A 25789-nucleotide genomic window follows, 5' to 3' on the forward strand; every position below is an offset into this window, starting at 1 on the left:
ATACGTAAAGCTACAAAGCAAAATTAGGAGAGACTAGTTAAAATCAATTCATCTCAGGAGATCAAACACATCTCCTGGCCGGAAACCGTGTAAATTACACACCCACACTCTCTCAGATTCTCACGCATTTGCTCATGCACCTGCAAAACCTGTGCTGCGATTGCTTTACAGGATTTGCTCAAATAAATATTTAAATTATGCCATAATTTACTCATTCTTATGTCCAGTATTTTTTTTTCTTATTCTGTGTAATGCAAAACAAAATCTGACCGTAGACCAAAAAACCAGTCGTAAGTGTACATTTCTCGAAATTGAGATTTTTACATCATCTGAAAGTTGAAAAAATACGTCGTCGATGTATGGTTTGTTAGGAAAGGACAATTTTTAGCCGAGATGCATCTATTTGAAAATCTGAAATCCGATGAAAAAAAAATCAAAATATTGAGAAAATCGCCTTTAAAGTTGTCCAATTGAAGTTCATAGCAATGCATATTACTAATCAAAAATTAAGTTTTGATATATTTAAGGTGGGAAATTTACAAAATATCTTCATCGAACATGATCTTTACTTAATATCCTAATGATTTTTGTCATAAAAGAAAAATTGATAAATTTGACCCATCAAATGTATTTTTAACTATTGCTGCGAATAAACCCGTGCAACATAAGACTTGTTTTGTCGTCTAGGGTCACATATGTTTTAAAGAAAACCCAAGCTGTCATTTCCATGAAATGAATATTAATTGGAATAACACTTTCAGGTTCAACAAAAAAGTGAACCCACCATGGCCTTTCACCATGCGAAGTTATTCCCTGAATAGACTACGCATAAAATTAAGGATGCATTTTCATCTGAGGTGATCTAAGGATACTAGGCTGTGTGGAGCAGAAATGTTGAGAAATCCATCTGGAGAGAGACTAGACTCAGGTGGGACTACGGCTGCTCTTTTGACCCTCCAGATCGGTTACAGAATAAATGAGACCCCCAGAACCTCCACCTGAGCAAGAGCTTATTAAAAACATCCCTAATGAGCATCTTCTAATGAAGTTAGACGTGATAATCATAAATTGGCAGGCTGGATCTCAGTGCATCTTCTCAGTGAGTTAAGATTAAGTAAAAGATGATTCCATGAGACCTGGCCTGGTTAAAAATGGTGTGTCAGGTTGGGACAGTCCTCCTAAATGTGAAAAAAGAAACTTTTTAAGTACTCTCGAAGGAATGTTCTAGGTTTAGTACACTTTAAGATTTTTTTCCAGGTTTTCTGCAGTACCAGGTCAATTAGGAACCCACTGATAGGCTGTAAAACTGGTAAACATGACCTAAATTAATAAAGGATTGCATAACACGCTGCTTATTTCTGTAAGTGTAACTTGCTGTTAAAAAAAAAAAAAAATAGGTGTGGGCTGTATATGTGAAGATAAATGTTGCGTATTGGCAGAGCTCTTATCAAACTCTCACACTGACGCATACAAAAGCTCTGATAATTTTGCACACAAGACTTCCAAATTTTCCTATCACAGACTGACTCGTCTCCCAGCATTCTTTTGCTTCTGCTTAAATTACATCACAAGAGTAATATCTTTTTCAGTCACACTTCATATTACGTTTTTTTAACTACTATGTACTTACACTGAAAAAAATAAAAATGTAACTACAATGTAATAACTTAGTATAATAATATGCTGGGAGTCCAATTATGTCTTCCTCTAAGCTCAAAAAACAATAATGAATCTTTTGGTACTGTTAAAAAAAAGTGTTTTGCTGCTTGTACAATTTACTTAATTTAATAAACATAATTGCAGAACATTTTGTCAGTACTTAATTTCATTGTGTTCAATCTACTTAAATGTGTCAAATTAAAGTTTCTTAATCAATTTGTGTTAGGATTATCTGAATCATATTTGTTGCAAACTGGGCAGTTGATTATTAGTTAGGCTGGAAAGCAAATATTGAAATTAAGTCTTTTTATGAGTTTCTGAGTAAAGGGAAAGACCATCTAGTATTTAACTTTCATTTACGTTTGACATTTGAAAAAATTTCTGTCATGTTGAGGTTGAAGTAATTACTTTTATAAGACCTCTGACTTACAGCTTCTTACAGCTTTTGCCACAATTTGCCACATATTTAGAGATCAGAATATTATGAAGTCTTGAGGTGGGCTTTTCTGACTCAGGCCAGCAAGGAACTCCATATGAACACGTTGGCAACCACTTAACTTCTTCTTTAAAAAAAAAAAAAAAAAACAGTAAAATAAAATACTTAAAACTATTTTTTAATTAAATTATTTTAAGTTACTTAATTAACATTAAGTAACTTAAAATATCAAGCTGACTAAACTTAAAATTTTAGGTTAGCGGGGTAACAAAATTATTTTAAGTTGAAACAACTTTTTGAAACTTTTTTTTTTTACAGTGTAGTTGTTAAAGTGCATAACTTTACGAGCTAAGACCAAACAAGATACCTAAAAAGCGCTTGTTAATATGAGGACATTGCAACACTGAATGTCCTCATAAAGCAGCCTCCCGAGCATAAAACAAAACACAGAACGTCTACATTATAATAAAAAACAACTTAAAAAAATTTGTTTCAACTTAAAAAAGTAAGTGTTTGTGCTTCCTGAAAATTTTAAGTTTACTCAAATAACCATGTTTAAGTTGTTTTTTTACAGTGTATAAGCGGTAGTTTAGTTACAATTAGAGATGGCAAAAGTACACACATCGTTCACTCAAGTAGAGATACTCATGTTTAATAATACTCTGGTAAAAGTAAAAAGTACCCATTATTACTACTAGTTTTAGTGTCAGGCTGGTAACTGGACCTCATATCATATTGACACATTAATACAAAATAACTTACATTTAAACTTTGTTAGCTAATGAATGTATCAAGGCTAAACAACCACCATGTAGAACAGGGCCGGACAAAATTTCAGCCCGGGAAATCTCACACTCATCCAGGCCATCCCATACACCCACAACAAATTCTGAAACCATGGACAACCCTATTTTTTAATTTAATTTTATTTATTTGTATGGCCATCACAGCCATGCAAAATAAGAAAAAGGCTCTCTCTTGAACTGAACCTTCACTTCCATTTTCCTTTTTAGTCTCTTTATTTTCCATGATATTTCTCTGCTTCTCACTTTGTGTGTGTTTGCTTTTTTTCACAAATTTTCTTGTACCTGTCACTTTTCCCATCAGCCATTTACTGTTATGAGCAGAACTGTCTCCACCTTGTTGCAAAACAACCACCTCATTATATTCTATTTGCAGTAGCAATTTAATTTAAGTAAATTATGACCAGGTGTTGTTGTTTTATCTTAAAATGGCTTAAATACTATAGATTTAAGAAAACTCTATTTTCTAAATTGCCTAAAGGTCAAAATTAGTACAATAATGATTACATCATGACAATATCAGTTACAGAAAAATCCTAATACTGAACATGTTATTGCATATCATGAGTCATGTTTTTCTCTTACCAAAATTACCTATGGTTTATTACAGTAAAAGTATAGTAACCATGTTTTTGAATACAATCTGTTTAAATTTAACTATGACCATAGTTCTCATGGTTAGACTATGGTTAGTGTATCAAAACCATGGTTCATTTGTGGTTACCATGATTTAACTATAGTAACCATGGATTTTAGTTTTAATTTTCATAAGGGTTGTGTTGTTATCTGCCCTAGCTCCTTCTGAACGTATTACAAAACGATATTTTATAACATTTGTTTGCTAAATTACTAATGTAACTTTACAGTAGATAATAATGATGTCCTTTAGCATAGAGTACAGTATTTTGAGTGATGATGATGGTAATTTAGTTTAGTTTCATATATGTATATATGTCTATATATATGTCTTTGTTTACTTAGTTAAGCATTAAACTGCTAGCAACTCTTAGCAGCCTGTTTATAGATGAAACTGACCTGCACTTGAATTCCTGAACAGGTCACTAGTTTTGCCTCTATGATCCACCCGGGTGCTTCCATTCTCAAGTCACTTGCAATGATTACTCTGATAGAAACCGCTTGGCAGAGACGAGCCGAATCGCGTTGCCAGTTAAGACTAACCGATCCACGATTTTTTTAGAGATCTGTTATCGAATGGTGATCCACCAAATGCTGATTAAAACTAAAGTACCGAGCCTGGTTTGAAAATTCCCGCATTTAAATGTGGTTGCCACTCCTGAAACTTGCAGTGTGTACGCGGCCATTAACAAGTTGTTCAGTTCAGTTCGTAGTTCAGCTCATTGCGTAGAATTCCTGTAAATGCACTTGTCGCTGCCTGTATTTTTCTATAGTTAATGCGGCTGTCGAATGCGGTTGTCATTTTAGTTAAATTGTGTGTGTACAGAATGCGAGTAAAAAGTGAACTGACAACCGAATGTAGCTGCAGTGTGTATGTGGCCCTATTGTTTTAATTTTGCACTACTATTAAAATATTTTTCTGAATACACAATGCCTGTGTAAATGATTTGCCATCAAAATATGAAACTGCATTTGGAGTTGAAACATTAAAATTGAAAGTTCTGTGAGTCAAACAGGAAGGAAATTTACCACGAGAATTACCCTGTTGGGTGAAGTGCAGCTGTTTACCAATCACTCTCATCAGAGCCCAAATGGGATTCTTATCTATCCATGACAGCTCACCCTGGTTTTAACAGAGCCATAAACAGTGGGAAATACACATTTCTGCATTCTAGAGTGGAAGATTTCAACTGAATTACACTGGGTTACTGATTACTCAATACTCAAAAGACCTTTCTATAACTTGTAATACAATACAACTGAGAGCACTACGAGCACTATGAAAACTAAGTAGAACATTATTCACACATAAAACCTGATCTCTAAGGCATGTTTCCCAAAAGCATAATTTTCTATGTAATAGGTAAGACTGTTGAAACTTTCCACTTGGCTTTACAGTTAATCAGAGAGAGAGGAACACAAAGGAATTTATATTATTTCATTTTCATTATTGCAAAGCCATCTTTGACTACATTTGAGAATGATTATTGCTCACAGAAAGAATCTGGGCATGCCTGATTTTTGTGATAGGCCTTACAGGGGTCTTCAACAGGGGTTTGAAGGCATTACTGTACCAAATATTGTTTGATTTTAAACTCTAGTATTTAACAGTAATAAATCAGTAAGATAACTGCAATCATAGCTACAATACGTAACAGATGATCCCTGCTCCACCTCCCTAAAGTTGAAGACCTTTTGACAAACATAACTACTAACTATAACAGAGAGATGGATTTATAAGAAGAAGAAGGAGAAGAAGAAGACAGCAAGGGTCCTTCCACATTCAAGGCCCAGAAAGGTACCAAGAACATCGACAAAATAGCCTGTGTGACATCAGTGGTTCAACTGTAATTTTATCACAAAAAGTATTCTCGTAGCTTTATAAAATTACAGTTGAACCACTGATGTCACATGGACTATTTTGTTGATGTTCTTGGTAACTTGGTAACTCTTCAATCAATTTACAACCTACCAAAGACAAGTGGTTTAATGAACAAACTACTGTTGCCTTTACATGCTATCAGAATTATGTTTTCTAGTCAAACAATTGGACATGAACGGCCCCTTAAGTCGTATTTACAACTGAGAAAATTTTGAAACCTGAGTTCTCGAGTTGGTAGTGCAATAAACTTTAAACATGGCAGTGAGGAACAACTGCTGTAGCAACTGTAGTTTCATTTATTTTTTCCCATCATAAGCATTGCTTTCTCTAGCATTTATTTAACTGCAATTTCAGCAAGCTGAATATCTACAGATGTGCAGTAAATGCTCACAGTTTTATGCAAAAGTTTAGGAACCCCTTGCATCATGCATCATGTTTCCTTCTGGAGCATCAGTGAATGTTTGAACCTTTTTTAATAGTTGTGTTTGAGTCCCTCAGTTTTCCTCAGTCTGAAAAGATGGATCTCAAAATCATACAGTCACTGCTGGAAAGGGTTCAAATATGTAAAAGATGTTGGAAAACTGAAGGACCTGGAGGATTTTTCTGAAGAACAGTGCTCAGTTTAACTGTTCAGAAAAAACATCATCCAGGTAACCACACACAGTATTAAGAACCAAAGGGTTCCCAAACTTTTGCAGGGGGTTATTTTAATAATTTCAGCTATTTTTTCTTGTGGACTATATGTAAACATCTTTCATATAAACTATCTTACTCAGGACAGTACTAAATAAAAAAATAAGATGCATTTTCTATGATCTCTCTTATTTTCACAGATTCTGCAAGGGGTTCCCAAACTTTTGCATAAAACTGTATATGGTTACCAATGATCTTATTCAAAAACTGTTTGATATTGACTAAATATCTTCTAACCTTTTGTCTTTAATAAGGTTTCAGCTAAAAATGAGCTTATGAATGGGTTGTCCTCCATGATCACTGTTCTTTCCAATAACAAAGCACTTAAATACGAGCAAACTAACGAATGTGTACTACGAGTAAGTGTCCAACCAAACAACACAACTAAATCTGCAGGTTCCTAAATCATCTTTACAAAGCCCTTTAAAACAGACTATCTTTAACCAGCATAAACCAGTCAGGTTGGAAATTCTCTAGCCATCCACCAATTTGTATGTGATTACAGTGACCTAACACCCTCATGCGCTTCCAGTTTGCATAATTGCATGGCCAAGAAACCGCTCACGCTGAAAATTGAACAGTGGTCACATTGAAACATAATTAACAGTTTTAAAAAAATTCCAGTGTAACTTCCTCAACATGAAAACTTTACAACACACCTGTGGGCTTTGAAATATCCACACTAGACACTAAATGTAATATGCATCTTAATAATTAGCATTTCTTTACAGGGTTTACTTGATCTTATGAATACAGACACTCTATCTGCTCCTTTGCCATGATAACCATGGTGACAGTGGTAAAGTGGCCCTACAGTAGAGGAATGCACCTGATCGTAACCATGGCACCACTACTGTTCCCTTCCCACCCGGTGCAGTGTTGCAAAAGAGCTTTCAGATTGTGTGCACGTACGTGTGTTTGAGCGTGTGTGTGTATACCCTGTTGCGCAAGCCCGCCCAAGGGGACATGGAGCATAGTAATTCACCGTCAACATCTCCTCACAATGGCTGAGCGGACAGCTCCTGCCCACTCGCATTTGTTTACGTGAGCGAAGCCAGATGCATCACAAACTTATACGCATAAATTATTCATATGAACAATCTCTAAGTGTGCAACAATCAATAATTTTCCCAAACATTTTTTTTCTGCTTTATTAAAGCCATCATTTCTCAGCTAAACCAAAAACAACAGGCTGCTGTTATGAGATATGAAATAATCACTCTCCAAATGGCTTGCTTCTCATGGGAGAGTGAGTTCAAAAGGCAACTATGGATACTATAGAGATGATTTAGTAATAAAAATACATTTGAAATTAGCCAAATAAAAAAAGACTCTCAAACAACTTCAAATCATCAAGAAGGCTTGATTCAAACGATCATATTTGTGTATAAATCTATGTGGCTTTTCACAGCTTTTACTACTTAAACAACTAAAGTAACAGTAATTAATTCATTTAATATGAAAAACGTAAATCAATGAGAAGTTTTTAGGTTTTCCTACACTGTGAAGACACAAAAGAACAGTAAACCTGAATAAGAGAGAAGTATTATGGATAGAAAATATCTTTTATATAATCATTACCATCGTTTATGGATAGAAAATATTAGTATACAAATATTAGCAAGTCAGTGGAAAATCCTCATCACGATACAAAACAAACGCGTGAGTGTTATCGCATGACTACGACACACACACAAAGGCAAATCATAATCATTACAAAATCCATCTTTAATCAAACTTCATATCTGAAGTTGTAATCCATCTCAGAAAAGCACAACACAGTAATTCCAAAACAAAACAAAACTTATGTTAGGCATTTAACTCGCAGCTGGTGGGAGAAGCGGTGTGGATAGTGTTTGTTTTGGTGCGAAAGAAAGTGACAGCTAGAGAAACTCCGAGAGTAAAAGTACGATTGAAATGTATAGCTTTTTCCATTATGATATCCACATATACTACACCTCATATACACACTTACGGATGATATTTTTGGAAGAAATCAGGTTATAACCTGGTTTTGTGCCAAAATGTCATGCGTAACTGCGTCTTCTCTAGAATGTTCTAATAAAACACCACGCGTGATGTTAGTAAAAAAAAGGCAGTTGTGCGTAAAGGTGTGAGTGGTACGTAAACGTTCCTCACCTGCACGAGACTGTAATCTCAACTTTTGTAGCAGGAATAGTCGCGTTGAGCGGGTCGAATTCTCCTATCGTCGCCATATTCAGGAAACCGCAACTGCTCATGCTGTTCATGATGAGGTTTGTTTTCTTTAACCCGTTTAGACGGAAGAGGCTGGACACCATGCGCCGCTTTACGCGAGAGAATTCATGGGTGATTTCGAAAGGTTGCGAGGTGGAAAGCAGAGCTTCTGTCAGTCCATAACAGAGACAGCGTCCCCTCTGCTCGCCATGAGAGAGTGTGAGAGTGGTAAAGAGTGTGTGTGGCGCTGCATGGGCGAAGGAATGATGCCACACTTGGAGAATTCTTCGCTGTGAATTCATCTGAGATTCAAAACAGATTTAACACTGACAATGCCGTGACAGATACAACAACAATTCAAACGCGTAATAAGTGTACTTCTTCTTGTTGTTGTAATAATAATAACAACAACAGCAACAACAGTTATTAGGGGCCAAGCACCGAAGGTGCGAAGGCACCTATTGTATCCGTTGGCGTTATTATTATTCTGCTTCTTCTTCTTCTTCTTCTTCTTCTTCTTCCTCTTCCGCCGCAAGTCTATGGCAGCCCATAGAACCGCTTGCGGGAAAGTTGTATAATTTTGCACACTGATAGAGGACAGTCCCAACATTAACCATAGCAAGTTTGGAGTCTCTAACTCAAACTCTCTAGCGCCACCACTTGTCCAAACTTTCAAAAGATTTATGCTAATAACATTTGAACCGTAAGCCACACAACAAAAATTCTTTTTTCCTCTGATTCCTTGGCTTATGCCGAGTCGAATGGACACCAAAATTCAAAAATCGTAAGGTTTAGTTTTTTTCGCTATTCTCAATTGTTCGTAAAACCTACTTTTTCGAACTCGTCCTAGGCCGTTGCACCGATTGTCACAAAAATTGATCCAGATCATCTTCAGACCACGCTGGCAAAAAGTTATGGAATTCAAGTCGATTCGTCCAGCCGTTCACGAATAACACGCGAAAGAATTCTACGAAAAGCTAGCAAAAATCAATGTGAGGCTATATCTCCGTAACAGTTTGTCATATTGACACCAAACTTGGTGTGTGTTATAACAAGCATGACCTGAGCCTACCTGCAGTGTTTCGGTGCAGTGCCCCCCTAGTGGTCAGGAGATACGAAAAATGGCTATTTTTCTTTATAACGTCTGAATGATTTGTCCAAAAATCACAAAACTGGTCTCTTTAGATTCGGTGTGTCATACCGAGTCGAACCATATCCAATTTTCCCATGTCAGCCATTTTGGGTGTCGGCCATTTTGAATTTAGCTTTAAAATGCTGTATCTTGAGAACGGATTAGCGTATCGTTTCGACATTAATTACAAAAATGTTCGGCACCATGCCCTGAATGTACATAAAAATTTTGGGGCCAGCGCCACCTTGTGGTCAAAAGTTATAACGAAATTTCAAAAAATGCTAATAACTTCAGCTTACATTAGCCTATTGAAATGAAACTGATTTTGATAGATTCCTTCGGTCATGCTGAGAACACCGATACCAATTTTGCCAATTTTGGCTGAACTTCCTGTCCGCCATTTTGATTCATGTTAAAAACCTACTTTTTCGAACTCCTCCTAGACCGTTAGTCCGATTTTCACCAAATTTGACTCAGATCATCTTCAGACCATGCTGACAAAAAGTTATGGATTTTGTGTCGATACACGAAACCGTTTTCGTTTAGCGCATCAACGAATTTACTGGAAAGATGCCAAATTGCATCCGAGTCTGTATCTCTGCAAAGCTTTGACATATTGACACCAAATTTTATATGTGCTATTGTCACCACACTCTGACCAAGCCACATCAATTTGGTAACAGTGCCACCTATGGGTCAGAAGTAATACGCCATTCACTAAACATTAATAATGAAATTTACAAAAATGCTAATAACTTCTGTTTACATTAGCCTATTGGAATGAAACTGATGCCAATAGATTCCTTGGGTCAAGTCGAGAACATTGATACCCATTATGCCAAAATTGGCCAAACTTCCTGTCCGCCATTTTGATTAATGTACAAAACCTACTTTTTCGAACTCCTCCCAGACTGTTAGTCCGATCTTCACCAAATTTGACCCAGATCATCTTCAGACTATGCTGGCAAAAAGTTATGAATTTCGTGTCGATATACGAAACCGTTTTCGTTTAGCGCATCAACAAATTTGCTGGAAAGATGCCAAACTACATGAGGCCGTATCTCTGCAAAGCTTTGACATAATGACGGCAAACCTTGTGTGTGTCATTGTCATTTCACACAGAACACGTCACATCAATTTGAAAACAGCACCACCTGTTGGTCAAAAGTGATAAGCCATTAAATTTTATTACGATTGGTTGTATTTATGATTTTTCAGCCATTTCAACTGATATTATCCTAAAATGGCTTAAGTTACTCACTGTTGTAGTCGTTCTGCTGCTCCTTGCCGTGCTTAACTCCTCATTCTGCCTCTTTTGTGCTTGGCCCCGCAATTGCTGCTTGCAGCTATATTTATTGTTATTATTGTTTAATGGCTACTGTTTTATAATTTAATCAGTATTAAATAGATAATAAAATATAATTATTGTATAATGTAATTGTTATGTGTGGCATGCATAGATGCTCTAATAAAATAATAATACGTATATATAATAGTATCATAATATATAAACTATTAAATAACGCAATATTTAATAAAAAATAAGTGTCATGCAAAATATTTATAATACTATGTATAGTATAATATAAATACAAGCAGCAACAACAATAACTATAATACTTTTTTTGTTGTAAAAGTAATAATAATTAAACAGTAGCTATTACATAATCATCATCACCACCATCATCCTAATTATTATTATTATTATTATTATTATTAATATTAGCAATGGTAGTAGTATGTAAGTATAAATGCCCTATTAAAATAATAAGAATATATAATAGTATCATAATATATAAACATTATTAAATAATGTAATAATATTTAATAAAAATAAATATTGTTATGCAACATATTTATAATACTATGTATAGTATAATATAAATACAAGCAACAACTATAATAATATTGCTAGTTGTAATAATAACAATATTATTATTATTATTATTATTATTATTAATAACAATAATAATAATAATAATAATAATAATAATAATGAAACAGTAGTTTTTATAATTATTATAATTATTATTATTATTATTATTATTATTATTATTTAATAGTTACTGTCATTCAATGTAATCATTATTAAGTAGTTAATAAAATACAATTGTTGTATAATGTAATTACTATATTACTTATGTAATGTATGAATGCGCTATTAAAATAATGATATATAACAGTATCATAATTTATAATGCAATATAATATATAAACATTATTAAATGCAATATTTAATAAAAAATATTGTTATACAAAATATTTATTATACTATGTATAGTATAATATAAATACAACAACAACTATAATAATAATAATATTTATTATTAATGGTTATTATTATTTAATGGTTACTGTTAGGATATAATCATTATTAATTAGATAATATTATATTACATCAGGCATGTATAAATGCCCTATTAAAATAATAAAAAGTAAATATAATAGTATCATAATATTACAATGTAATACAATATACAAACATTATTAAATAACACAATATTTAATAAAAAATATTGTTATATAAAATATTTATAACTATGTACAGTATAATATAAATACAACATAATACATAACATATAATAATAATAATAATAATTGAAATGCTACAACATCATTATTTCATTATTGTTCTAGAATGTAACAACATTTAGCATCGAACATTTAACATCTTTGTTTCTACTAATTTAAGATTAATTTTATGAATTACTACAGACTGGTCTGTGATTATTGGTCATGATTAATTTAATGTCACATGCACACAATCCATGTTTATGTATATAATTATGACTGACTATTACTTAGACTGTTAAAGATCACTTTATGATCAGCTGATTGCTTATTTCTATAATATTGTCTGCAAAACTTAAGTGCTACACAAAAACGTTTTATACAACTGCACTGGTTTAATGAAAGTCTTCTGGAGCAATACAGTCACTTAATAGGACTATACCATTAAAGGACTATACCACTGGATGTTGTGCATAATGTGACTAAACATAGTGACCTAATCAGACATGATTTAATAGGTTTGATCTACATTGAGTTTTCAACAATGTATAAACATTGTATTTAAGCCATTCCAAATATATGACCACATCTGTACTCATTCAAAGTCTTCAAAATTAAAAAAGAGAGAATGCATATTTCCATTTTAAACAAAACCGCTTGCATGTTTGACAATCAATGCAAAGATGAGTTCATTATGTTACATTGTTCTCAGATGAGGCATGTTGAATTGACTCTCTTTATAGTTGCTTTGAATGTAGCCAATTATTACGCATGGATAGTCATGATGAGTGTCGTGTTGAATTCATGTGGATATGCAGAATGCTGTTTCTGGTTACTGATGGAAGAGCTCTATTTTCAGGGATCAACAACTGTGATTATTGATTTATGTCTTCAGTTATTGATTACCAGTACATTACTATCTGGCAAACAACTAGAGTGAACATCAATACAAAGATTAAAATCATGCAGAGATCATTTTAGATGACTCCACAAATGTGTAATGACCACATACTGTATGAAATGAATAAGAGAATTCAAGACCAATTTTCTGCAGGGTTACAAATTCATTTTAATAATAGTGAATGTTACGGTAACTGCCGTTAGAGGCTTTATATGAATGGCAGAACTGACTGGATTGCCTGTAAGTGGCTCTTTTGTTGAAATAGAAATAAGACATTAAATATTCAAGTGGAAACGGAAATTTAAAAAAGACCTTTTGTATGCTCTCATACTGTAAAACAGATGTGTTATGTGCTACTCTTTGTTAGAGAAAGTGACTGATAGTATCAGTACATGTGTAATTCTTGTAGGAAACCAGTTTGCCACCCAACATTGAGTAAACGTATACGCATACTTGAAATGCTCAGTTGACAAACTGTTTATATTTTTATCTGAATAGGTAGAGTTATAGATTTATTGAAGTGCTACTTCTCTCTCTCTCTCTCTCTCTCTCTCTATATATATATATAATACTTTTTTAATTATATATATATATATATTTTTTTTTTTTTTTACTTTTTTTTTTTACTTTTTTTAAAAAAACAAAAAAAACAAAAACGAACTTTCATCTAAGAATCCTGAAAAAAGTATCACCGGTTCCAAAAAATATTAAGCAGCAAAAACTGTTTCTAACATTGAAAATTAATCAGCATATTGTTAATAAATCAGAATGATTTCTGAAGGATCATGTGACACTGAAGACTTGAGTAATGGATGATGGAAATTCAGCTTTGCATCACACAAATAAATTATATTTTACAATACATAAAAATATAAAACTGTAATTTTAAATTGTAATATTTCACAATATTACTTTTTTTTTGGTATTTTTGATCAAATAAATGCATCCTTGATGAGCAGAAGTAACATTTTTTAAAAATAAAAAGCAAAAAAGAACAGCGTTTATTTAAAAAAAAATCTTTTGTAAAAATATACACTGCCATTCAAATGTTTGTGGTCGGTAATTGTTTTTAAAATAAATGTATTATTATTAGTATTAATATTATTATTATTCATTTTTTTTTCAGCAAGGCCTAAGACTTTCCCTATATACACAAAAGGCCTATTTCTCTCAAACATTGCTCACAAATCTGTCTAAATCTGTGTTTGTGAGCACTTCTCCTTTGCCGAGATAATCCATCCACCTCACAGGTGTGACATATCAGGATGCTGATTAGACAGCATGATTATTGCACAGGTGTGCCTTAGGCTGGCCACAGTAAAAGGCAACTCCAAAATGTGCAGTTTTATCACACAGCACAATGCCACAGATGTCGCATGTTTTGAGGGAGCGTGCAATTGGCATGCTGACTGCAGGAATGTCCACCACAGCTGTTGCACGTGAATTGAATGTTCATTTCTCTACCATAAGCCACCTCCAAAGGCGTTTGGCAGTACATCCAACCGGCCTCACAACCGCAGACCACGTGTAACCACACCAGCCCAGGACCTCCACATCCAGCATCTTCACCTCCAAGATCGTCTGAAACCAGCCATCCGGACAGCTGCTGCAACAATTGGTTTGCATAACCAAAGAATTTCTGCACAAACTGTCAGAAACCGTCTCAGGGAAGCTTATCTGCATGCTTGTCATCCTCATCGGGGTCTCAACCTGACTGCAGTTTGTCATCGTAACCGACTTGAGTGGGTGTTCTCTTCACAGATGAATCCCGGTTTTCACTGTACAGGGCAGATGGCAGACAGCGTGTATGGCGTCGTGTGGGTGAGCGGTTTGCTGATGTCAATGTTGTGGATCAAGTGGCCCGTGGTAGCGGTGGGGTTATGGTATAGGCAGGCGTATGTTATGGACAACGAACACAGGTGCATTTTATTGATGACATTTTGAATGCACAGAGAAAACCTTTTTTTTATTCATCTAAGAATCCTGAAAAAAGTTTCGAAAAAAATATTTGACATTGATAATAAGTCAGATCATGTGACACTGAAGACTGGAGTAATGGATGATGAAAATTCAGCTTTGCATCACATGAATAAATTATTAATAAAATTAATTTTTATAAAAATACAAAACTTATTTTAAATTGTAATAATATTTTACAATATTACTCTTTTTTCAGTATTTTTGATTGAATAAATGCATCCTTGATAAGCAGAAGAAACATAAAAAGAAAAAAACATTCAAACAATACCAACACTGATTCTGACTGGCTATCAAGCATTACAAAAGTTTTAATATTTTGTTTGTGTGTGTGTTTTTCACTTGCTTCAGGATCATCTGGATTTAAATTTTGTCACACAGTGGGAAAATGGAGCTGGAAAAACTGGAGTCATCACTGAAGTGAGTGAAGGAATTGCTGTCCACACTCCAATCACATACTCTGTTCCATTCTGTGTATTGCTTGGTGACACACAAACATTGATGCTTTGGCTTTCCTGATGACTAAAATATGTACATTTTCATAAAATATAAAAATTAACTTGTTTTAAGTCTTTAAGTGCACATGCTCTTTCAGTATGTGGTCAGTGGCCACTATAAATACTGTACTGTCCAATCAGCATTAAGGGCCAAAACATTTTTTTTTTCTCTCTCTTTTTCTCCCTTTTATCTTAATGTCACTTGTTTACAAAAATGATGAAAAATTAGACCTCCTCATCTCAGCGGGACATTTTCATTATCTCTCCATCCTTGCCCTCAGAGAGTGGATCGCTTCATCAGAAATAGCCTTTAAATCAATCAGAATGCCTCACCAGGAAGAACAAAGACATATGATTTGTTACACACGCTCTCATCAAGAGATAAATCATGGTATTTTGTTCAGAGAATGAATTTTTATGTTGTTGTTTTTTTTCATTCGCACCTGTCCACAGTTGTTCGTACTGAATACAGTATCCTTTTGTCAGTTTTCCAGTAAGAGGCAGATGAATGACTGACATTACAGCAGAGAACGGATAGATGACGTGAGGGTGTTTGTGCTTGAGCTGAGAGATTCCTTACAGCTGAGTGAATTCCCTCTTAGTCTAAATTTAGATGAGTGCCTTGCGAGATGGAGACAGCTGCTGGGCGCTGAGGTGCCGCGTGTAAGAAAAGGTCTCGCACCATGTCCGTACAGCATTATACAACAGTTAGCTACTGCCTTCTAATAGTGTGCTGCAGGAATGAATATTAAACTCGCAAATCAGTTCACATTTTGCTCCTCCGTATCCATCGTCCTGAAGTCAGTAGATTTGCGGCTGATCTGAACTTGATCTGAACTGGACTGAATTTAATTATGTCAACTCTAGAGCTAAAATTTATTTTGGGCACAAGGCCACAGGTGTTGCAGAAGTGCAACTAGTACTATTGGAATAAAGATAAAACAAACAAACTGATAGTCACTTACATAAGGTTTTGTTGGTTCGTAAGCATAATAAATGCTTCTTCACAGTAAAATATTTTGAACGTTACCATGAAACTAATGAGAACATATTTGCAGGGATAATTATTTCAAAATGACGGATCTGTGGTTTTATGTTTTTAATTAGAGCCACACTAACGTCAAAGAATCTGTAGTTTATTTTAATTATATGATTTAATCATGTCAGGGAGAGAAACACAGTTTTATATTAAATATTAATTGGTAACCACTATCAAATTAAAATGTGCATGGCTTCAGAATCTTTATGCTTGGGGTCAAAGGTCATTTTGAGGGGCATTAAGGGGGTTTGGTTTAAATCCATAATTATCTTTGTCAGCTTTATTATTTTATTTTATTTTATTTTTATGTTACTGTATATGATTTATTTTATTTTATTTTACAAGTCCACACACAATATCAAAAATGCCCACGAGCATATGTATTTGTAAAATCCAGCTGAAAAATTATCAAGGCCATGATCAGATCTTTGTCTTATTTCTATTTTATATTTAATTTAATTTCATATTATTTATTTTATTTTTGTTATATGATTTTTTAATTTAATTTAATTTTGTTAAATTCACACACAATATCAAAAAGCCTCACTAGCATATGTATTGTTATTTTATATGATTTATTAGACTTTTTAATTTAATTTAATTTAATCAAGTCCATAGACAATATCAAAAATCCCCACTAGTATATGTGTTAGCAAAATCCAGTTGAAAAACGATCAAGGCCATGAACAGATCTTTATATCTTATTTATTTTTCTGTTTTATTTTATTTTATATATATTTTTAATTATTTATTTTATGTTAGATGATTTATTTATTTTATATTATTTTATTTTATATTATTTTATTTATTTTTTATATAGATTTTTTATTTTTTTTTATTTTATTTTATTCTATTCTATTTTATTCTATTGTCACAAGTCTACACACAATATCAAAAATCCTCACTAGCATACATACACACTAGCTACATATTAGCAGAATCCAGTTGAAAAATGATAAAGGCCATGATCAGATCTTTATTTCTTATTTCTATTTTATTTTATATTATTATATTATATATATTATTATTATGTTATAAGATCTATTTAATTTTTTATATTATTTTTTTTTAAATAACAAGTCCACACACAAAACTCTAGCATACATATTAGCAAAACCTATGATCAAGGCCATGATCAGATCTTTATTTCTTATTTCTATTTTATTTAATTTATTTCTATTTTATTTTAATATGTTATGTTATTTTATTATCATTCATTAATTATCAGATCTTTATTTCTGGACATAAATATATTTTAACATGAATTAAACATGTTTCATACAGAGAGAGAGAGAGAGAGAGAGACTATCTACAGTATATACATTATATATGCCAGTTGACTGTCCATTATGTGTGCACTGCCCCCTAGTGATATTATTCTGACACTGCAGTTTTACTACTCAACATCATTTGAAGTACAGTAAATTCGTTCAAACGTATTGTTACACTAAAACATTGCAGAGATGCCTGTAAGATTTTGACAGATGTAGTTTATTTCACTCGCCATCTGACATTGATAATAACTACAGTACATCCGAGGAAATATCTTTGTACAGCGTACTCAAAGGCTTCAACCAGAAAATGAAAAAGAACCAGCTGAGGCTTTATAAAAAGGTAAAACACAAAGTAGACAGAGACACCGGTGCAAATATCACTGTACCATTCCAGTGCAGTTAAGACTACAGTACGGTTGCATTGAGATCTGTGTCGTAGTTCCATTGGAAAGATTCACACAAAAAGAGTTTAACTTTGGTCAACAAACATCGGAAAACAGCTGACATCAATATTAACGAATAATTTAAGAGCGTATCGGTTCAGTCCAGTCAACATAAAGTTCACAAACACGTGTGCTTCTTAAACAACCGCTCATATGGCAGTCTGTCATGCCCAAAGCCCAGCTTTAGGACGGTGCCACATCAACAAAAACACGTATTGACCTACAACATCCCGTTTTACGGTCAGCAACAGCTAAACAGGGCACTTCAACACTGTAGATGAGGAAATACACAGCAGTTACAACAGGAAGCTCTCCTCTGAATCGCTGCCAGAGTTTCAGGAAAGAAGTGTCACATTGGTAAAGGAAATTCTTGCAGGAAGCCAAAACCTTCAACGCGACCTTGTGTTCTCATCAGTGAATGCCATCCTCTAAAGATCCTTTCACTTGCCAAATCTTCACTGTCCGGTCACTGTAAAAAACAAACAAAAAAACCAACCAACGACCAGAAAATTAGTTTCACTGCTCAAAATAAAGCAGTTTTGGCAACTGTTTTCTGTATTTTCTGAAGAGTAGCCACAATGCTAGGCTGTTGTGATTCCCGAGTGGTTGCTATAACATGTTGCTACACAATAGCTAGGGTGTTCAGATGGTTTTTAGCACATTTAGGGCCAGATTTACTAACAGCTAACCGTTTTCTGGTGTTAAAATAGTACTGTTAGGATTCACTAAAATTTATGGGAGGAGAGTATTAAAATGAATCATGCAACAAGATTTACTAACGTTTGCGCACGTCAAATTACAGGTATCTGTGTCATTGTTTAACACGCAAAAAAAAAAACACGGCGGTAATTTGCTTTTAATTTGCTTTTCTCTGTTCAAACTGTAGCTGGTTGTAATCTTGGTTACTTATTTTAGGTATTGTATTCTGACTACTTTTTTAGATTACTTTTTCCATCTAACTTGTTTTAAACTTACCATTTAACATACTATATTGATATAAAAAAGCAAAGAAAATGAAAATATATTCAGTTGGACATTATAAGAACCATTACATTAAACCAGGGTTTTCCAAACTGGGCTTAATGTAAGAACTGCTGTGGGTTTGTAAGTTGATAAAAAGCTAATAATTAATTAAATCACAAAAATGTAAAATAAAAAAATAATTTAAACACTTAATGGAAACAGAAATATTTGTTTAGCTGCATGTCAGTGTGACCATTAAGTAACACTGACCTGTAAACATGCAAATGTGTTTTTAAATTATTGAAATATTAGAGATATTTCAGGTAAATATTTAATGTGAAATTGGTTTAGCTGACAAAAATATTTGTTTCATACATGTACTTATTGCTCGAGAGGTACTCCCCCCCCCCAAATTCAGAAGCATGGAATGTAAAATTATAAATCATTTTTAGCACATTAGCTAGCTAACATACAAGTTACATAATGTATTGGCACATTTTAGTAATTTCATAACAATGGATGTCTGTAATTTGCTTATCATCAAATGTGACTCTGGACCACAAAACCAGTCATACGGGTTAATTTTTTAAAATTTAGATTTATATATAATCTGAAAGCTGTATGCATAAGCTTTCCATTGATGTATGGTTTGTTAGGACAATATTTGGCCAAGATACAACTGTTTGAAAATCTGGAATCTGAGGGTGCAAAAATCAAAATATTGAGAAAACTGGCTTTAATGTTGTCCAAATGAAGTTCTTAGCAAAGCATATTACTAATCAAAAATTAGGTTTTCATATATTTATGGTAGGAAATTCACAAAATATCTTAATGGAACATGATCTTTACTTAATATCCTAATGAGTTTTGGCATAAAAGAAAAATCTATAATTTTGACCCACACAGTGTATTTATGTAAATATACCTGTGCTGCTTAAGACTGGTTTTGTGGTCCAGGGTCACAAAATGCCAACTCAAACATAATGATCGGTTATTTTAATAAAAATAATATAATTTATATACTTTTTAATGCTAAACGCTCGTCTTGTCTTACTCTGTTTTTGTTCCGGTTCGTGACAGTTAGGGTAAAAAACTCCCATTTCATGTTCTCCGTCAACTTCGAAATGGTCCTATATCGCTGTTTTACCTTTTTTGTTAAGGGTGTTTGATCTTCTTTGCATGTTCACATTGCAAAGACTGGGTCGGTACCTCTGCAACGATGTAGGATGATTTTGAAATGATTATTGAAGTTGAGGGAGAAAATACGAATGGAGTTTTTCGACATACTCTAACTGTCTTGAGTCAGAATACACAGAGTTCAGGGAAAGCAAGACAAAACGAGCGTTTGAGATGAAAAAGTTTTTAAATTTTTTTAATGAAAATAACCGATCGTTTCGCTAGATAAGACCCTTCTTCCTCAGCTGGGATTGTTTACAACCGCACTTGGGATCGTTTGAAGCCGCATTTAAACTGAATTTTGGAAGTTCAAAATAGGGGCACAATATCAGTCCATTATATGGAGAAAAATGCTGAAATGTTTTCCTCAAAAAACATAATTTCTTTACAACTAAAGAAAGAAAGATATGAACATCTTGGATGACAACGGCTGAGTACATTATATGTGAATCTTTGTTTTGGAAGTGGACTCGCCTGAAATTCTCGTCCCGAAATTTTTGCATGTTAAAAAATAAATACAACCTTATATTGTGTCAATCATGTTTACACACTCCCTCCGAAACTTTAGTCCGTCATAAAAAAAGGTTTGATTTTCTGTGTTTTTGCATCCGTAGCAAGCATTTTGATAGGAAAGGATGATGAACACAAATCAACGAAACAATCTCATGGGTTACTAAGCTATTGGCTAAGCAATTAATAGGACAGTTTTACATTGTTTTGCACTTGGTTAGGTTGTTAACATGGGGCTGCTACTGTATGCCTTTTCCAAAGTGTTTTGAGTGCATATTAGAATGCTATTAGGTTTATTAGGATTATTCGTAAATTATTTCCAATGCATTACTATGTGGTTACCTGAGTAGTATTTAGCATTATTGTCTCTCCAGCAAAAATCGCAGTCTGTTTGTTCAGAATTTGAGGTGTTATTTATATTTATAGGATGAATACAATAAGGTATGCTCTTCAATACTGCATACAGCATCTAAAACTGTTTATCTGTATATTAGACCTATATATATGTGTGTGTGTTCTTTGTTGATGTCTAAATGCCTGTCACTCACTCTGAGGCGGTAAAGAGCTGACTGCTGTTTGTGCAGATGTCATTGACAGAGCTGTCATGACCCCTTATTTCTCCCAGAGCTCTAAGCGTGTCTGTGTGCCAGAATTTGAGCAGTCCGCCCTTGCAGCCGCTCACAACAGCGCTGGAGCCAGGAACCACCGCCAGAGAGCTCAGCAGATCCGAATGAGACCGTTCTACCTGCTGCAAAATTAAAAACACATGCAAACAACTCAGTTACTCAGTGTGAGGTTTTAACTGTACTCAGTCTTCATGTGTGATAGCTACAAGTCATTTCTGGATAACAAAAGTCAACTCAACGTTTACTGTCAATCTATAACAAAGGAAACTCTTCCAATTGCTGCTAAGATGAATGGAAATGCCAACAAATAGCCTTCTCTAAGTATTAAAGACTTTCTTGATTCAAACCGAGTTAGGCTTTAGCATATCGCTAAGCTAACGACTCAGATTAAACACTAAGAAACTAAACTGCTAACTGATTCCAAAAGTGTGTAGCATGTTATGCTAAGCTAGCATCTTAATCTTCTTATAAGAGCAATTCATAGCTGATACGTTGATTCCAACAGTTTTGTGTTAGCATGTGGCTAAGTTGACACCTTAAGCTTCTATAACCATTAAAAAGCATAGCACACAAATATTTTAAAATAGCCACATTTTAATTAGATTAACCATAAACATTTTCTCTACTCTAAACAGAGGTATATTTATAATATTTTATCTTGATTCCATCATCTTGAATGACAAGTCCAAGAACGGACCTATCTTCAGAGAATACATTCAATGTTGCCTTAGATTTGAGTCACAACAAGTTCTTAAAAGTATGCACCATAGTTTTGCTGCTTACTGTTTAGAACAGATTAAGTTTTGGGAAAGATGCCTGAAAATACTACTTAGGATTTGGAACACAGCCATAGCGTTTACCACAAAGCTGCTTTTCTCTGCAACGGTACTTACCTCTTGTAGCTGTTTGCGGGTTAAGTCCCATTTTTTAATGCAAGAGTCTCTGGCAGCAGTAAAAAGTGAATCACCGTGAATGGCCAAAGCCTCTAGCCCATCCTGATGGGATGGGTCGAAATGATGTGTGGCAGTGATGCTGCCCTGAGCGCCTTCCACCACGTCAAACATCTGCCAACACAAGAAAGTAAAAGCCTTAGAGATACATCACAAGTCCCAAATAACATGTCTATCAGAGTCCAAAAACATGTTCCTGGATCGCCATTTTGCTTCTCGTTGCACTTGAGGCCATATTAATAATTTAAACTACCGTTTGCGTTCAAGCGTCCATAAATGAGCTGCAACAGCTTGTGTAATTGTGCATGAGCCATGACCAAAAGGTGAAAATTATCATATGGAAATCAGCATGTGCACCCACAGAGACTCTTATGTTAGTTCACAGAGAGTGTGTTAGAATGTCTGAACGTACCTTAACGGTGTGATCTTTTGAGCCTGTTATGACCACATCTTGACCCTTCCCCATCTGGTCTACCGTAAGACACATTACCGGCCCCAGATGTCCCGTCAGTTTCCCAGTAGATACAAACCTGTGGACAACAGAAATGAATAACGTAAACGGAGACTTAACTACTTTTAAAATTGGTGCAGGTTTTAAAGGCAACTTTATAAATTGTAACAGAGAAAAAAGTAGGCATTGCGCAACTGGTGGAAGACACGCTACCAAACATTTAAAGGGATAGTTTACCCAAAAATGAAAATTCTGTCATTAATTACTCATGGTTTTTTATTGTCATTCCAAAGCTGTAAGACCTTTGCTTGTCTTCAGAACACAAATCCGTGAATTGTAACTTCATAAAGTTACGGTTGAACGACTGATGTCACATGGACATTTTGTCGATGTTCTTGGTACCTTTCTGGACCTTGAACGTGGTAGGATCCCTGCTGTCTATGGAGGGTCAGAGAGCTCATGGATTTAATCAAAAATGTCTTAATTTGTGTCCCGAAGACGAATGAAGGTCTTACGGCTTTGGAACGACACAAGGGTGAGTAATTAATGAGAGAATTTTCTTTTTTTGGGTGAACTATCCCTTTAAGTTGTTTCGGACACAGCTAGCCATTCATATCAATTAACATGTCATAGTAACAAGAAAATATGCTTCTGACCACAGGTCGAGAGCTGTAGTTACAACCATACAAACTGCAAACCATATTGGTGTTTTCGGGAAACAGTAAATCGAATGTTGGTATCAACGAAACTTGTGATGATAGTTAGCTAACAATGCTTTTGGGAAACACCCCAGGTTAGTCAAATGAGTACATTAATTGATCTAATGATCCATTTCCTCTTTCAGGTCAACTATTGATATGGTGGCGTTACAGGACAAAATATAGTTAGTATGTGTAAGTGTATAACTAGTACTGTGACGACAAATCGATTCTTGAATGCATGCAATTGTCACTTGAATTGATTCTGATCTTATTTTTTTAACAGCAGATGGCACTGCGTGCTTAAGAAACAGCCGTACTCTGCTTGGGTCCAGTTCCTTACACACACACTACTTATACCTAAAATTTAACCCCTTACATTATTCAGATGAACGACCAAGTGCTCATGTTCGTGAGCCTTAAAGTGTGTGGTTAAAAACTATCCTAGAGCAGCATCTTCTGTTAAAAACTAAGCTCAGAATCGATTCGAGAGAGAATCACGATGCATTCGGAAAAAGAAAAAGAAATATGGCTTTTCATATCATTTACATGCTGATGAGACTCAGCTCTATCTCTCATTCCATCCTGATGATCCGACAATAGCTGCTTGCATCTCAGCATGTCTAATGGACATATCTTGCTGGATGAAGGACCATCACGTTCAACTCAACCTTGCCAAGTTAGAACTGCTTGTGGTTTCAGCATACCCATCACTTCATCACAATTTCACCATCCAGCTAGGCACATTAACCATAGCTCCTTTAGGGACAGCCCGGAACCTTGGAGCTGTGATTAATGATCTGCTGAATTTCACAGACCACTTTGCTAACATCATTAGGAAGATCAGTCCCTTTCTTTTGAAACATGCTACACAACTCCTTGTCCAAGGTCTTGTTCTGTCCAGGATGTACTATTGCAATGCTCTCTTGGCAGGTCTTCTAGCCAGTTCCATCAAACCTCTACAATTAATCCAGAATGTGACTGCAAGATTTGTCCCTAACGAACCAAAAAGAGTGCATGTCACACCTCTGTATATCAATTTGCACTGGGTGCCGTAAGTGCTTGCATAAATTTCAAGTCTTTGATGTTTGCCTACAAAATAACCACTGGCTCTGCACCCCCTTGCCTAAATTTACTACTTCAGACATATGTGCCCTCCAGAAGGACGCATTCTGCAAATGAATGGTGCACTGTAGTGGCATCCCAAAAATGCACAGTCACCTTCATGGACTTTTACCTTAACTGTTCCCTCCTGGTGGAATGACCTGCCCAACTGCCATCTTCAGGAAAAGGCTAAAAACACATTTCTTCCATCTACACTCGACCCTCTAACACTAGCATTCTCTATTCCATTTCTATTTTAACTATTTGTTTTATTTTTAGTTATTATATATTAAAAAAACCCTTGCTACATTTATGACGTTAGACCAGGGGTGTCCAAACTCAGTCCTGGAGGGTCGGTGTCGTGCAGAGTTTAGCTCCAAACCTAATTAAACGCACCTGAGCTAATCAAGCTCTTACTAGGCATACTAGAAACTTCCAGGCAGGTGTGTTCAGGCAAGTTGGAGCTAAACTCTGCAGGACACCGGCCCTCCAGGACTGAGTTTGGACACCCCTGCGTAAGACTAACCGAGACATGTCACAGCACTTATATACTATTGCTCTTTTGTTGGTTTTGACTCCTTCTATTGTCCTCATTTGTAAGTCAACCTGGAAAAAAGCATCTGCTTAATGACTAAATGTAAATGTAAAATTGTTCAGTACTTTCTCAGGTCCCACATCCTGACTGTGTTGCCTGATGCAGCATAAAGGAATGTTCCGGAAGGATTGAGGGCGATCTGATTGATCTGATTTTCTCCTGGAGGAATGGCAACGGAACTGCTTCCACACGTGTCACCTTGAGACACCTGTCCAGAAGAACTGAAGGAGACAGAGGGCTAAAAATTAGCAACCATAGGTAAAATATTCAGAAGCATTAGAGAACACTGGCTTTCAATAAATTAAGCAGTAGGATGACTCACGTTAGGGTGCGGATGCATTTGGCAGAGTCACGGATGTCCCATACTTTGACATAAGCAGTAGAGACAGTGAAGACCAGGCTGGAACAGTATCGGACTGACACTACACTGCTGGGATGATCTCCAAGAGACATGATCTCCTGACCCGTTACCAGGTTCCATACCTTACATGTGCGATCTGAGATAAAAAAGGAATGGATGGGGATAGACCACAGTCATTCTTGTACTGGCAATGCATGATGGGTAACAATTTGAATTCTCTGCATTCATAATTGGTTATAATGTGTTATAGAACATAAAAAATGTAGTAAGGCCAGC

The 25789-nt window shown here is 34.9% G+C and overlaps 2 protein-coding genes across 2 annotated transcripts in view; both read right to left on the reverse strand.

The window, feature by feature from the left end:
* The window catches only part of LOC127163786 (copine-8), a 120738-nt gene extending 112116 nt beyond the window's left edge, over positions 1-8622 (reverse strand). Inside the window, exon 1 of the mRNA XM_051107171.1 lies at positions 8249-8622. Coding sequence (XP_050963128.1) covers positions 8249-8607 — 359 coding nt within the window. The 5' untranslated portion in view covers positions 8608-8622. The remainder of the gene's footprint in view (positions 1-8248) is intronic.
* A 9210-nt stretch (positions 8623-17832) lies between these two features.
* LOC127163946 (kinesin-like protein KIF21A) overlaps positions 17833-25789 on the reverse strand; it is a 54666-nt gene continuing 46709 nt past the window's right edge. Inside the window, 6 exon segments of the mRNA XM_051107526.1 lie at positions 17833-18548; positions 21277-21476; positions 22248-22418; positions 22717-22834; positions 25218-25373; positions 25475-25649. Coding sequence (XP_050963483.1) covers positions 18491-18548; positions 21277-21476; positions 22248-22418; positions 22717-22834; positions 25218-25373; positions 25475-25649 — 878 coding nt within the window. The 3' untranslated portion in view covers positions 17833-18490.

The sequence above is a fragment of the Labeo rohita genome, chromosome 4, assembly GCF_022985175.1.
Source record: "Labeo rohita strain BAU-BD-2019 chromosome 4, IGBB_LRoh.1.0, whole genome shotgun sequence".
NCBI classification, from domain to species: Eukaryota; Metazoa; Chordata; class Actinopteri; order Cypriniformes; family Cyprinidae; genus Labeo; species Labeo rohita.